General features: G+C 32.5%; 2 protein-coding genes across 2 annotated transcripts; both read right to left on the bottom strand.

Moving 5' to 3' along the window:
- Positions 1-883: 883 nt before the first annotated feature.
- LOC123898527 (peroxidase 3-like) lies at positions 884-3424 on the bottom strand. The gene is made up of 4 exons (XM_045949510.1): positions 2987-3424; positions 2503-2691; positions 2098-2260; positions 884-1877 (listed from the first exon to the last, which is right to left on the bottom strand). The coding sequence occupies exons 1-4, from the start codon at positions 3191-3193 to the stop codon at positions 1462-1464; spliced, it is 975 nt and encodes a 324-aa protein (XP_045805466.1). The 5' UTR covers positions 3194-3424; the 3' UTR covers positions 884-1461.
- A 3100-nt stretch (positions 3425-6524) lies between these two features.
- LOC123898526 (peroxidase 3-like) lies at positions 6525-8723 on the bottom strand. The gene is made up of 4 exons (XM_045949509.1): positions 8298-8723; positions 7885-8073; positions 7440-7602; positions 6525-7194 (listed from the first exon to the last, which is right to left on the bottom strand). Exons 1-4 carry the CDS (start codon positions 8511-8513, stop codon positions 6779-6781), a joined length of 984 nt encoding a protein of 327 aa, XP_045805465.1. The 5' UTR covers positions 8514-8723; the 3' UTR covers positions 6525-6778.
- Positions 8724-13142: the final 4419 nt, after the last annotated feature.

The following is a 13142-nucleotide window of genomic DNA, read 5'->3' as shown; positions in this document are numbered from 1 at the left end:
ATCCTGTAGTGCATCCTGTTGCAACGGACTTCTGGATCTACGTGGCCCTCACCGCAGTCGGATTGAGCCGCCTCCGTCTCACTCTCCTAAAAAAGGCAAGAATCCTCTCCCATAGCGTACCCCCATTCCTCCACTATCTTAACTTCCAATCGAATACCATCTACCAGAATAGTCTCAACCCTTTTGATTATTTCCTAATTGGGCGTCGCGATTAGAACCCTAGCAAAGTCAAGTCTGTCCTTTTCAAGAACAACTATCCGTTCGAAGGAAACTCCCACATTCAAGCACACAGAGCTAGAAAAAGTGTTCATTCCAAGCATGAATAGGAACACCGTACAAACAGACCCACGCCCCTCTCGTGTACGGCTGCGTATCCTTCTCCCATCGCATCCAATTCGAAAAAACAAGTTGAAAGAACTCCAGGTTGCGCATCGACACCCTCTGCATCATCAAACTTTGTTCGGTAGCTTCGCATTGAGACTCTACAGTCCTTTACACTATCAACCGGCTTCTCAGCCACATTAGAACTCGTCATGTCCCCTTCTTTTTGGGTCTTCTGATGTGCTAACTTCACATTCTGGGCTCCTAACTTGACTAAAATACCCCCCACCTGCACTCCTTCCAAAGGAGCACTCCTTTCCTTCTCCGCGCTTGGATCAACTATGCCCTTATTCTTTGACTTTTGCCCCAGTGGTTTGGTGCTTTCTTTACCGACGATGGGCGCTACATGTCTTGCGGAATATTGTTTTCAATCCTTCAACAAGGGAACATCAACTCCCTTTTCTGTATTATCGGAATTCCGTATTACCAGAACCAATGAAAACCAAAGATTTAATAAAAAAAATCTTAAAAATGAGTACTCTGCTTTTGATCACACTAGTAATTTTCTCTCAATTCTACATTTATTACTAGTTACAGCAAGAACATAATGTACCACCAAACCGGTAAATAAAAATTACAATTGAAACGGCTAAATGGTGGACCACCTTCACAAGTGGTATTCGTGGATAAATGATCTACTGAATATGAATTTTACGAAATCACTGTTGGATTGAAAGTTTATATTGAGACCCATCAAGATTTACGTTATTTAATGAACCGTTAATCTTGATGTGTCTCAATAACATATCAAATGATTTTCAATTTTTCTATGGATGATCTATATGATATAAACTTTCAATCCAACAGTGGATTTTGTAAAATTCGTATTCGTTATAATGTTATTCATGATTGGTTCACCATGAACCACCTAATGAAGTAATCCATATTAAAATTTACCTCGCCGGACCCACTTGTTATTATTACAATTATTACAACATGCATATAACACCCATAAATTGTTCAAAAACAAAAGAAAAATATAGAACACACACACAACATAGGGGTCTATCTTATGGAGACACAACATGACATGACATAATTAACCAAACCCTAAAATATAAAATCAACAAGTCAAGATTCTTAGCTATTTACAAATGCACAATGTTTCCTAATCTCTCCATGCGACCCTGTCTTAACTTTAATTTGGCCCATTTTCTCAATTGATTTTGCAAATTCAGCATAGAAATTTTCAAGTGACCCATGAAGCAATTGAGTCACAAGAGCTTTTGTAACTGAATTTTTCAACAATGCAGAATCAGATTCAAACAAACCCCTTCTCTTCACAACTTGATTATAGTAACTAAGATCAAATGTTTTTCGACTACCGGGGTCCATTTCGACTATTGTAGTATTGTCATTGATGTTCTTGCACTTGAATGTCTTGAGATTCGTCGCATATTCACTGTCAAGTGATGGATCTTGATCACCCTTTCCGGTAAAATTGTACAAACGGTTTGAAAATGATGTGCAAAGGGAGATACCAATTGTGTGAGCACCTAATTTTTTTTTGAAATCACGGTCATTAAGTTAAAACCACATAGTTCGCTAGTCGCTACTAGAAAATTTTGAATCAGCGACAAAAAATAGAGATTTATCATGCGCAAACAATTTTTTTTTTTTTGTTTTGTCGGTAACTCAACATTTTCTTGTAGTGATTTAGCGTGGGCAAACAAAAAGTGCTTAATGCTAAGGAAATTGTTGAATGAAAAAATATACCAGAGAGGAGGACTAAGTCTCTTAAATCAAGTCCTTGATTTGCAAAGCGAGATTGGAGGGTGGTGATGTTGTGAAATGGAGCAGGAATGTTGTTTCTTGCTTCCACCAAATTAGATATGACTCCATCCCTTCTACCTGTTGGAACTTTCCAATAGGGCCCACCCTGAAATCACATAAAACCAAATGTAATTTTACTTCGACTCTGTTTGGATAAACAACTTAATTATGCACTTAACATATAAGTGTTTGTGTATAAGCTATAAATAGTTTTCATATAAGCTATAAGTAGTTTTCATATGGATAGTTTATGAAAATAAGCTGAAAACAACGTTTAGACAATAGATAAGTTTAAATAAGGAAATCCAAACAGGTCTTATTCTATTAAAGATAGAATTGAGTACTTACTGTAGCTGCAATAGAGTCTCTTGCAGTTAAAGCTATTATATCAGCACAAGAAACTACACCAGGGCATTCAGCTTCAACAAGACTCTTTATTCTGTCAATAAAATCAAAGCCTCTAACTGTAAGATTTGGAGGAGCATCTTTTTCAGCTTGTTTGTTTGTTGAGTTCAAAAGGATTGATGCATCACATCCCTGAATTAAAATGCATAATGTTAGCTCATCAATTTTGACACAATTAGAGGCTAACATTAACCAAAAAATAACTATGGTTTTTGTTTTTGAAAACTCGGTATCCGGCCCAAAGATCAACTAATTTGTATGTACCGACCCACCTAAATTGACATCAGGGAAATCGAACTTGAGACCTTGAAAGAAGCACACTCCAAGGTCTCAGGCCGACACCGCTAGACCAACCAAGTGGGTTAGTAACTAAATGAAATTAAAGAATAACATAATTAACATAAATAAGTTTGTACTGCATGCATACTCTGACAAAACAATCATGAAAATGCATTCTTATTAATGTTGCAGCAAGTGATGGAGCATTATGGATATGTTCATGAACAAAGTTTTGAATGATTTGTTCAGCACTTGGACAACTATAAGTATAAAATCCTAGCTGCAATTGAGCTTGAGTTGATGCAACTGCCAAAAGACAAAGAATCAAAACTTTGAAGTAATTACTCATTTTCATTATGTATATTGCAACTATAAGATACTAATGAAAAACTAATGTTTCTCTTGTTGCTGAATCTATAACAGTGGTAAGTGATCTATATATAGCTGTTTTGTTGAGGGGTTGATATAGAAGAAACAAAGAAAATGATAGAGATGATCTTAGCAGCTAATTAACTAACAAGAGTGAGATAATTAAGGTGACAACACATGCTACTTTGTTATCCATTTGCACTTAATAATAGTTTATAGTATAATTTAACATTGGTTAGTTGAGAATGTTCTTATAAGACAGATATGGTTAGTACCATATTATTGGATTTCTGACTGCTTAATAACGTCAGTTGATTTATTTAGTAATTTATGACATATTGAAGATTAATTAATGTTTTTTTCGAATTAAGTATTGGATTCTCTTATGGTACAACGAAAAATTTCATATTGCCTACGAATTGAGGCCGAGTGTAGTTTATAAACAGTCATACTGTTTAATCCATTGAGACGTCTTTTAGGTGAGGGTATAATTATGAGAGCTCACACAAGATTCAAAGCAGACAATACATCGAAAAAGCAATGCAACATATTTGAAGTTGGAACGTTGACGTTGTCCATGGAGAATGAACCTGCGACCATGTTTTAGCTAACTAGTCGAAACTAAGGGGATTAATGGCATATTAAGAGTTTGTTTCACTCGTGCGTGGTTTTGCCCTCTTTTGCACAAATAGCGCCAATCAGCCGAAGATTTGACTAATGATAGTCTCGACCTATATGTATTTGTCTTGGTTAATCTCTTTATTCCTTTGTATTTGCTAGAATCAAACAAGAATTGATAAACTATGTAGTTTACCTGCTCCTATGCTATGAGTGAATTACTTTAACAATGCAACACATTTAGCCAGCCAATTTTCAAACTAAATTAACGGGTATTACCTGCAGCCACCTGCTGGATATATTGTTAAGAAATGGAAAACTATGACGAATGAATTGTATAGTTGGTAAAAAGTTGCTACAAAATGTTGTAAGATCTAAATCTTTGTGATTATAAACATACATTGAATTGAATAATCGATTAGTTATGATAAAGATAGTGACACATTTTGGGAGTTCCTTTTGTATAGATAAAGTCATATTATTTCTTTTTCTTTTTTTGCTAACAAAAATTTAAGATAGAGAAGGTTTTAGGGCTTAAATAACATTTACAAAAATATTAATAAATATTTATCCCACTAAACACTAACAGGTCTCAAACCCAAAACTTGTCGGGTGTTGTATTGCCGGTTAATTTTGAGAACGGAACTTTTGATGCATTTATCTCATGAAAAGTGAAAGGAAGCTCTTCATCCAAGAACGTAAGAGAGCTATGGTGATACAAACTCACAAAGGAATGCAAATTCATTTTTATTCAAAGATGGGAAAACAAGGAGAATACAAGACTATTATATCTATAACGGTCATAGATTCCCCTCATTCTTTGCTATTGAGTTGGGCAGTCAACCCTAGCTTTCACAAGAAGCAAAGTCGCACCCAAGACATCATATGCAGAAGAATTCTCTTCCCCCACCTCAAAGACTTTTCCGACCTTTTTTTTTCGTTGAAAATAATAAGTATTTTACACTAGAAAAAGTTCGAAAAATATTTCCCGAACTTTTTATGCATGGGCAAAAAAATCTTTTCGGAGAAAAAAAGTGTCTTTGTGGGGGGGGGGGATTTTTCTCATGTGCCGCCCCCATAGTGGGCCTTGACCCACTTGTACAAGATACACCCCTTATTGTGTTATTTGCACCTATATGTCTATGCAAATTTCCCCTTACTAAAAAATTAAAAATAAAGTCTTAAGGAAATAAATGATAAAATTAAATATTTCATGCTCCCACAATGGGTTATTCAACATCTTGAATAATTTGGAACCATTTAATTAGAGCTTGGTTATTCATAGTTGGACTTGAGCGCAAGATCTTTGTTCAATGCTTCTTTCACTTCTATTGTCTTGAACTTTCTCATTGGCCTCTTCATCGTAATGGACACTTTATAGTTTATAGAATTCCTCCATATACCTAATGATTTCATGGTCACGTCGATATTATCAATCAATTCTTATAGTCATCCTTCAATTCAACCATGTAGTACATACTTAATTATCTCTCACATTCTGATGTAAATTTGATTCATTCATGTGATCCATTTTGACCAGGAGTTGGTAAAAAATGTACATTATCTATGTCTTATGCACCGACGATCAATTCTCATCAGTCTAATTTTCAATTTTTCTCTTCCGCTACTTAAGTAGCATAAATTATTTTGGAAATATATAACGAGTTCTATAACAAATAAGTTAAGCAAGATATGTCTTACTCTTTTTCTTTTTTTTTTTTCAATTTCATAATTTTTAAAATAAATATTGTTTAATGTTTTTTACATAAATATTAAGAAATATTGTATAATAAATAGAAGAAAGGGAAATAAATTGATGTCCCATTAAAAAATTTAAAATCAAGTTCATTTTGAAACAACTTTCTTTAGTAACACTTAGCTCCATGAAGAGATGTGGAACATGTTACTCACGTATATGAGAATGAAATTAACTCGAAGATAATGAATTACTCAACTTCAAGTGGCGAGTGAATCAAAGGTGTTAATTGACATGGTCATGGAAAATTGTAATAGTAATGGAAGAATTCTGACTTTGATCAAGCGCATTCGGGATCTCAAGAATATGAATTGACAAGTTCATATCAACCATATATGGCGAGAAAGAAATAGATCAATTGATTGGTTAGTTAATTCCAGTCTAACCTTAAACTTTTTTTATTTACATATCTTTGAAACTCCTCGTAGAGAGCTTTGAAACTCCTCGTAAAGAGCTTCAAAGTCTCACGTTTGATCACATGTCCGGCGTTTGCATGTCTTGAACCATTCGGTTAGCTTCTTATTTTTTTTTCCCCTCTTTTGGGGCTTTGTCCCTCTTATTATACCCCAAAAAAAAAATAGTAACACTTAATGTGAAACCGAGTGAGTAATTATGTATCTCCATAAATGAAGTTTGCCTCCATAATTGATTTTACAAAATTAGAAATTGTAGCTTATAATTCTAAAATTGAATTTTACACTCAAATTTATGGATTTACTTACTTTTACATTAATGTATCTAGATATAATTATTCTATCTTCAACTCTTTTTTTTTTGAATTAGGTATTCTCTACACGTAATTGTAGAGACTAATTCTTCGAATCTTGTGATACTCAAACAACTCGTTGCAAGTATACATTAAAAATATAAGGAAAAGTCTTTCTTTAGAACTTGACATGGAATTAAAAAATTTGCTAAACAATTGGATTAAATTAAGCATAAATGAAGTAACCAACATGCTACACATAGAATTTCTCTCTCAATTCAACTTTTATTACAACAAGAACATAATGTACCATCAAACCATAAAATAAGAATTACAATTGATTGATCCCATTTGTTATTACCATACACATATAATAGAACACCCATATCATATAGGGGGACCCTATGATATAGGGGTCTATTACTTTGAGACAAAACATCACATGGAATAAATTAACCAAACCAAAAATACAAATCAGCAAGACAACATTCTTAGCTATTTACATGTGCACAATGTTTCCTGATCTCACCTTCTGACCCTGTCTTAACTTTAATTTGACCCATTTTCTCAATTGATTTTGCAAATTCAGCATAGAAATTTTCAAGTGACCCTTGAAGCAATTGAGTCACAAGAGATTTTGTAACTGCATTATTCAACAATGCAGCATCTGATTCAAACAAACCTCTTCTCTTTGAAACCTGATTATAGTAACTAAGATCAAATGTTTTACGACTTCCGGGGTCCATTTCGACTATTGTAGTATTGTCATTGATGTTCTTGCACTTAAATGTCTTGAGATTTTTCGCATATTCACTGTCAAGTGATGGATCTTGATCACCCTTTCCGGTAAAATTGTACAAACGGTTTGAAAAAGATGTGCAAAGGGAGATACCAATTGTGTGCGCACCTAAATTTTTTTGAAAACATGGTCATTAAAATTAAAACCTCGTAGTTCACTACTAGAAAACGTTGAATGAACGACAAAAATTAGAGATAAGATAAAATAAAAACTAGTTTGTCATATTATCGCTAAATTTTATTTTATTTTGTCTCTAATTTTTGCCAGTAACTCGACATTTTCTAGGTAGTGTGATTTAACGTGCACTACAAAAGTGCTTAATGTTAAGGAAATTGTTGAAAGTGATAATATACCAGAGAGGAGGACTAAGTCTTTTAAATCAAGTCCTTGATCTTGAAAGAGTTTTTGGAGGACAGTGATGTTGTGAAATGGAGCAGGAATTTGGCTTCTTGCTTCCACCAAATTAGATATGACTCCATCCCTTCTGCCTGTTGGAACTTTCCAATAGGGACCACCCTGAAATCACATGCAACCAAAATGTAAATGTGTAGAACTTCTACTTGTCTCCGTTTGGATAAACAATTTAATTAAGCACTTATGATATAAATGCTTAAGTATAAGCTATTTCTATAGCAAAATAAAATGAAGTCAAACTTTTTCCATATCAGCTATAATTTGTTTTCATATGAATAGCGTATGAAAATAAGTTGAAAACAACTTAAAAAAGTAGATCAACTTAAATAAGTCGATTCATGAGGCTTTAGTATGTTAACGACGGTATTGTGTACTACTACTTACTGTGGCTGCAACAGAGTCTCTGGCAGACAAAGCTAATATATCAGCACAAGAAACTACACCAGGGCATTCAGCTTCAACAAGACTCTTAACTCTGTCAATAAAATCAAAGCCTCTAACTGTAAGATTTGGAGGAGCATCTTTTTCAGCTTGTTTGCTTGTTGAGTTCAAAAGGACTGATCCATCACATCCCTAAATTAAAATGCTTAATATTAATTACTCGTTAACCAAAAATGATGTTTTAGCATATCATAATCTATGAAGCACATACACAGACGCCGATACGTCGACACTGATAATAATTTAAGAAAATGACATAATTTAATGTAATCATAAGTGTCTTGTCGGTGTCCGAGGAGTGTCCGTCCTTCATAGAACATAATTAACATATATATAAGTTTGAACTGCATACTTACTCTAACAAAACAATCATGGAAATGCATTCTTATTAAAGGAGCAGCAAGCGAAGGAGCATTGCGGATATGTTCATGAACGAAGTTTGCGATGATTTGTTCAGCTTTTGGACAACTCTTAGTATAAAATCCTAGCTGCAATTGAGCATGAGTTGATGCAGCTGCCAAAATACAAAGAATCAAAACCTTGATGCAATGACTTTGATTTCTCATTTTCATATGTATATAGCTGGCTGCTATAAGAGTATTAGAGAGTAATGAAAAACTAATTTCTGTATTGCTGTTTACATAATAGTGGTAAGTGATTTATATATAGTATTCTTTGGTTGAAAAGTTGAGATAGAAGAAACAAAGAAAATGATAAAGCTATGGTCCATGCAAGTAACTAACATGTGAGATAAGGTGACAACACATGCTACTTTGCTATCCATTTGCACTTATAATATTGTATTGTATAGTATAGTCTAATTTAAAATTGATTAGGTTGGAATGTCTTTGTAAATACAGATATGGTTAGTACCATATTATTGGATTTCTGACTGCTTCAATAACTTCAGTTGATTTATTTAGTAATTTAATTATGGCATATTGAGCATTGATGCTTTTCTCAAATAATATGTATGTAGTAGCATGGCATATTTAACATTGATGCTTTTCTCAAAATTGTTGGATTCTCTTCTGGTACACTAAAAAGTCTCACGTTGTTTGAAACTCGAGACTAATATATTGAAAGTAGTGCAATAGACTTGAGGTTGGAATATTGACACTGTATATGGAGATTGAACCTGTGCAACCATGTGGCTAACCGGTCGAGACTAAGGGACTACACAGGGTATGTCTGCCCTCGTGTGTGGATACCCCACTTTTCTGCTGTCGGTGCTTAGGGTCGTCCCAAATAACTTGAAGGCTTTTTTTAATCTTAAAAATTAGATCCTAAAAAGTTGTTGCTTCTCTCTCTGAAGCAAACAATAGCAGGGGTTTCATGGTTCGATTCATCATTCAACAAAACGTCAACCCAGCTCGCGGTTTGACTCATAACAATATGATTTTCATGTTTTTTTCCGTCTTTAGAGTGTCTGTTTTATAGAGAAACTTGTGTCACTTGGGTAAGGAAAACAAATTTTTATCAGTTTTAGACAATTGAGAATAGTTAAGAGAAAATATCATTCACAATTCAAACCTAGTACCCTTGTTTACTAATATGTATTCTTAATGCATATTTTAAGAAATCAATCAATTATGCCAATGTATATTATGTATTGACCTCTGTCTCTTAATCTCTTTATTCCTTTGTATTTTTGCTAGAATCAAAGAGGAACTAAAGAATAAACTTTGTTCTTTACCTGCTCCTATGCTATGACTATGAGTCTATTACTTTAATGATGCAACACATTGAGCCAGCCAATTTTCAAATTAAATTAACGGTCCATTACCTGCTGCCACCTATGGAACATACATAAATTGTTAAGAAATGAAAAAGCATGACAAATGAATTGTAGAGTGGTTAAAAAGTTGCTAAAAAATTTTGTAAGATCTAAATCATTGTGGTGATTATAAACATACTCATTTGAATACTTAATAGTGATGATAAAGATAGAGACACATTTTGAGAGTTCCTTTTGTATAAAGGAAGTCAAATTGATCCTGTGAATAACTTGTGGGATGTTATAAAGTATAAACTCGTTTAATTTACATTTGCTCTTTTGAGAACTTGTGATATTACTTTTATCTGAAGATAAGAGTGAAAGGAAAATAATTGTAATAATTAGAGAAAAATAATTGTAATTAGACTTAGAAGTCAAAAATAGTGAATGATATGGGAGACAATTATGGAGGAAATCATGTTACCATAATAGCTAACAAAATTCGGTTTTGTTATGTAGTATAGTGTCAAATGCTGACTGGGTCAAATTTCAGATGGATAAGTAAGTGCTGAAACTCATTATGAGTAGTATCAATTTAGACAAACTTAGCTGTACTTTTTGTTTTTACCGTTATTCAATCATCTACAGAAATCTAGTCGAAATTAATTAATATACCTTCCGGTCCTTAATATAAGAAGTAATTTGTTTTTTAGATTCATAGAATGTTTAATGTATTTGGTCTATTTTTTAGGTCAAATACATCAATCATTCAGTATGTGTTTGGTTATGCGGTAGATGGAATTGATTTTGATAGAATTGAGTTTGACAGAATTGATTTTGATAGAATTGAGTTTGATAGAATTGATTTATGTTTGGATATATTCATACAAAAGTGAGTTGAACAAAGAATTTGAGTGTAAAAATCAATTCTAAAATGAGAAGCTACAATTTTTAGCTTCAAGGAGAATCCATTCTGGAGCCAGAATCAATTCTACTTTTGAGGAACCAAACAAGTCAGAATCCATTCTACATGTCCAGAATCAATTCTGGCTACTCCAAAATTAAAACCAAACATACACTCAATGAATCTAAAATGTTAACTTTTTCCTATATTAAGGACCAGATAGAGTATATTACACTCAGAGGATATTTTTGTAAATGAAGATGTGCTTCACAAATTTCCATCAATTACACTAAAAAAAATTTCAAGTAGATAGTGGCTAGAAATTCGACTCTTAAGGTGGATAAATGGAATGATCGAGGTTCAAATCTCAGTCCCTACATATATAATGTAATGTACTGCCACATAATATAAGCTCACGGGTTTTAATTTATTTTTTTTTTACAAAAGGGTTTTAATATATATATATATATATATATTAGGAAATGACAAATGAACTTCTATAAAGAGATTTTTTTAACCCGATAATCTTGCGCAATCGTAGGGACTATTCTCTTAAGTCCTCAAATAGATGGCAAACTATCCTTAAATGTTTTAATAGTGCTGCATGCCCAAACTAAAAATCAAATTCATAATCTTGGTTAATTCCAAGCGTTCTGGGTTATAAACAGATTGTTTAATCGAAAGAAAAAAAACTCAAGTACATGGATGCATTTATAATTGTAGTGAATTTAATTAATTATGGAAATTGCATCACGTAGTACTGTAATATGGGGCCAAGTTTCATGTCACTTCTGTCCTCATATATATGTTGCATATATAGCAAGCTGGCATGTAAATTGTAAAGCAGATTCCAAACGCCAAATGCATGTGCATATCAAAAGCAAGATTATTTACAACATTAATTATTATTAGTGGTATTTTAAAGAGCAAAGCCTATAGAAACCCCTAAATCATGCAAGGTTTTGAATCAATCCTGTTTTGGGGTACTCACTCCATATAAACCAATGATTGATTTTGATCAATAAAGAAGGCTTGGTCTCCAATGTTGGACTGAAGCATGATGACAAGAAGTAAGGAAAGGGACTATTGAAGAAAAAGGAAGGTTCACTACTATTATTGATCACAAGTATGTTTTTCAAATAAGTAGGTGGTAAACTAGCTTGCATTTTACTACTTAACAACTTTAAAATCTTGTTATCTTGCGATATATATAGTTGAGTATACAATACATAAAATAATATATAGTATTATAATAATATCGTAAAAGTGGGATCAAGATTAACGGCTGCCTTGTTCAAAAAAAATTAACTGCGGCTTGAATATCACACAGTTTCATATACAGTAATAAATCTTAACCATTGATTTAAGATCAAACGGTCTAGATCGTAAAGTCAAATTATACAATCAAATTATTTTAACCATTGATTTAAATTGAACGGCTGAAAGTTGTAACTGCATGACGCACAGCAGCAAATCCAATGTATAATGTATGTATTTTTTTTGTTTACATCCAATGTATAATGTATGTATGGTAAATGGTAAACTAATAATGTAAAAACTTTAATATTTTATAAAAATTAAAATACAAAAATTTCAAAAAATATTTTAATATTTTCTTCGTGTGCCCTAAATTTTCCATTGTTTTCTTGTGTACGTGTTGGGAGTGCTGCTGCTTAATTATTCCATTACAGCTTAATTATTCCATAATAATTAAATTAGGCCTGGAATATAATTGTGTCGGCAGCCAGTGAAACCAGCAGTGTCACACTAGTGCTCCAATGAGTAAACAAATCATAAAGTTAAACTTATCACAATTGGCAGAAATATTGTACTGTATTTTATATGTAAAGGTCGATATTCGAACTCAATATCACATTTATCCACAAAAGATAGTATTTCTTTTTCTTTTTTTTTTTTGCAATAGCAAAGATAGTATTTTTACTTAGGCAAAATTACACTGCAAGTCCTTTATCTTATTTTTTTGTAACACTTTGGTCCTTTATCTTTTTTTTGTAACACTTTTGTCCTTTATCTTTTATTTGTAACACTATGGTCCTTTATTATTTGTTATTTGCAATATTTAGGTCCTTTATTTTTTATAAATAAATAAGATAAGGAACAAAGTGTTAAAAAAAAAAAGACTAAAGTGTTACAAATAAAAAAGATAAAGGACCAAAGTGTTACAAATAAAAGATAAAGGACCAAAATATTACAAAAAAATGATAAAGGACCAAAGTGTTACAAAAAAATAAGATAGAGGACCTGTAGTGTAATTTTACCTTTTACTACCTGACAAAAAAATCCAAAAGTAAAAAATGAAAATACTAAGCAGATCCTCAATATATAATTATTTTCCAAATGCATGAACAAGTCATAAAATAATATTACCTATTTTAGTTACTATTGTTTCCCCTTAGAAATTTTTTCTAATTATATCTGAATTGTATATATTATATAGTCACGGAGTCAGGGTCAAACAATCTTAGTTCAATTGGTTAGAAAGAACTCTCGTATTTCCCTTCACCAAAGTCCAATATTTGCAAAATTAATATTTTTAATTTATTTTCGTAAACTGTATTT

This window comes from Trifolium pratense, linkage group LG7, assembly GCF_020283565.1.
Source record: "Trifolium pratense cultivar HEN17-A07 linkage group LG7, ARS_RC_1.1, whole genome shotgun sequence".
Classification (NCBI taxonomy): Eukaryota; Viridiplantae; Streptophyta; class Magnoliopsida; order Fabales; family Fabaceae; genus Trifolium; species Trifolium pratense.
Note: the sequence above shows the minus strand (reverse complement) of the source record. Positions and strands in the feature narration are given on the sequence as shown.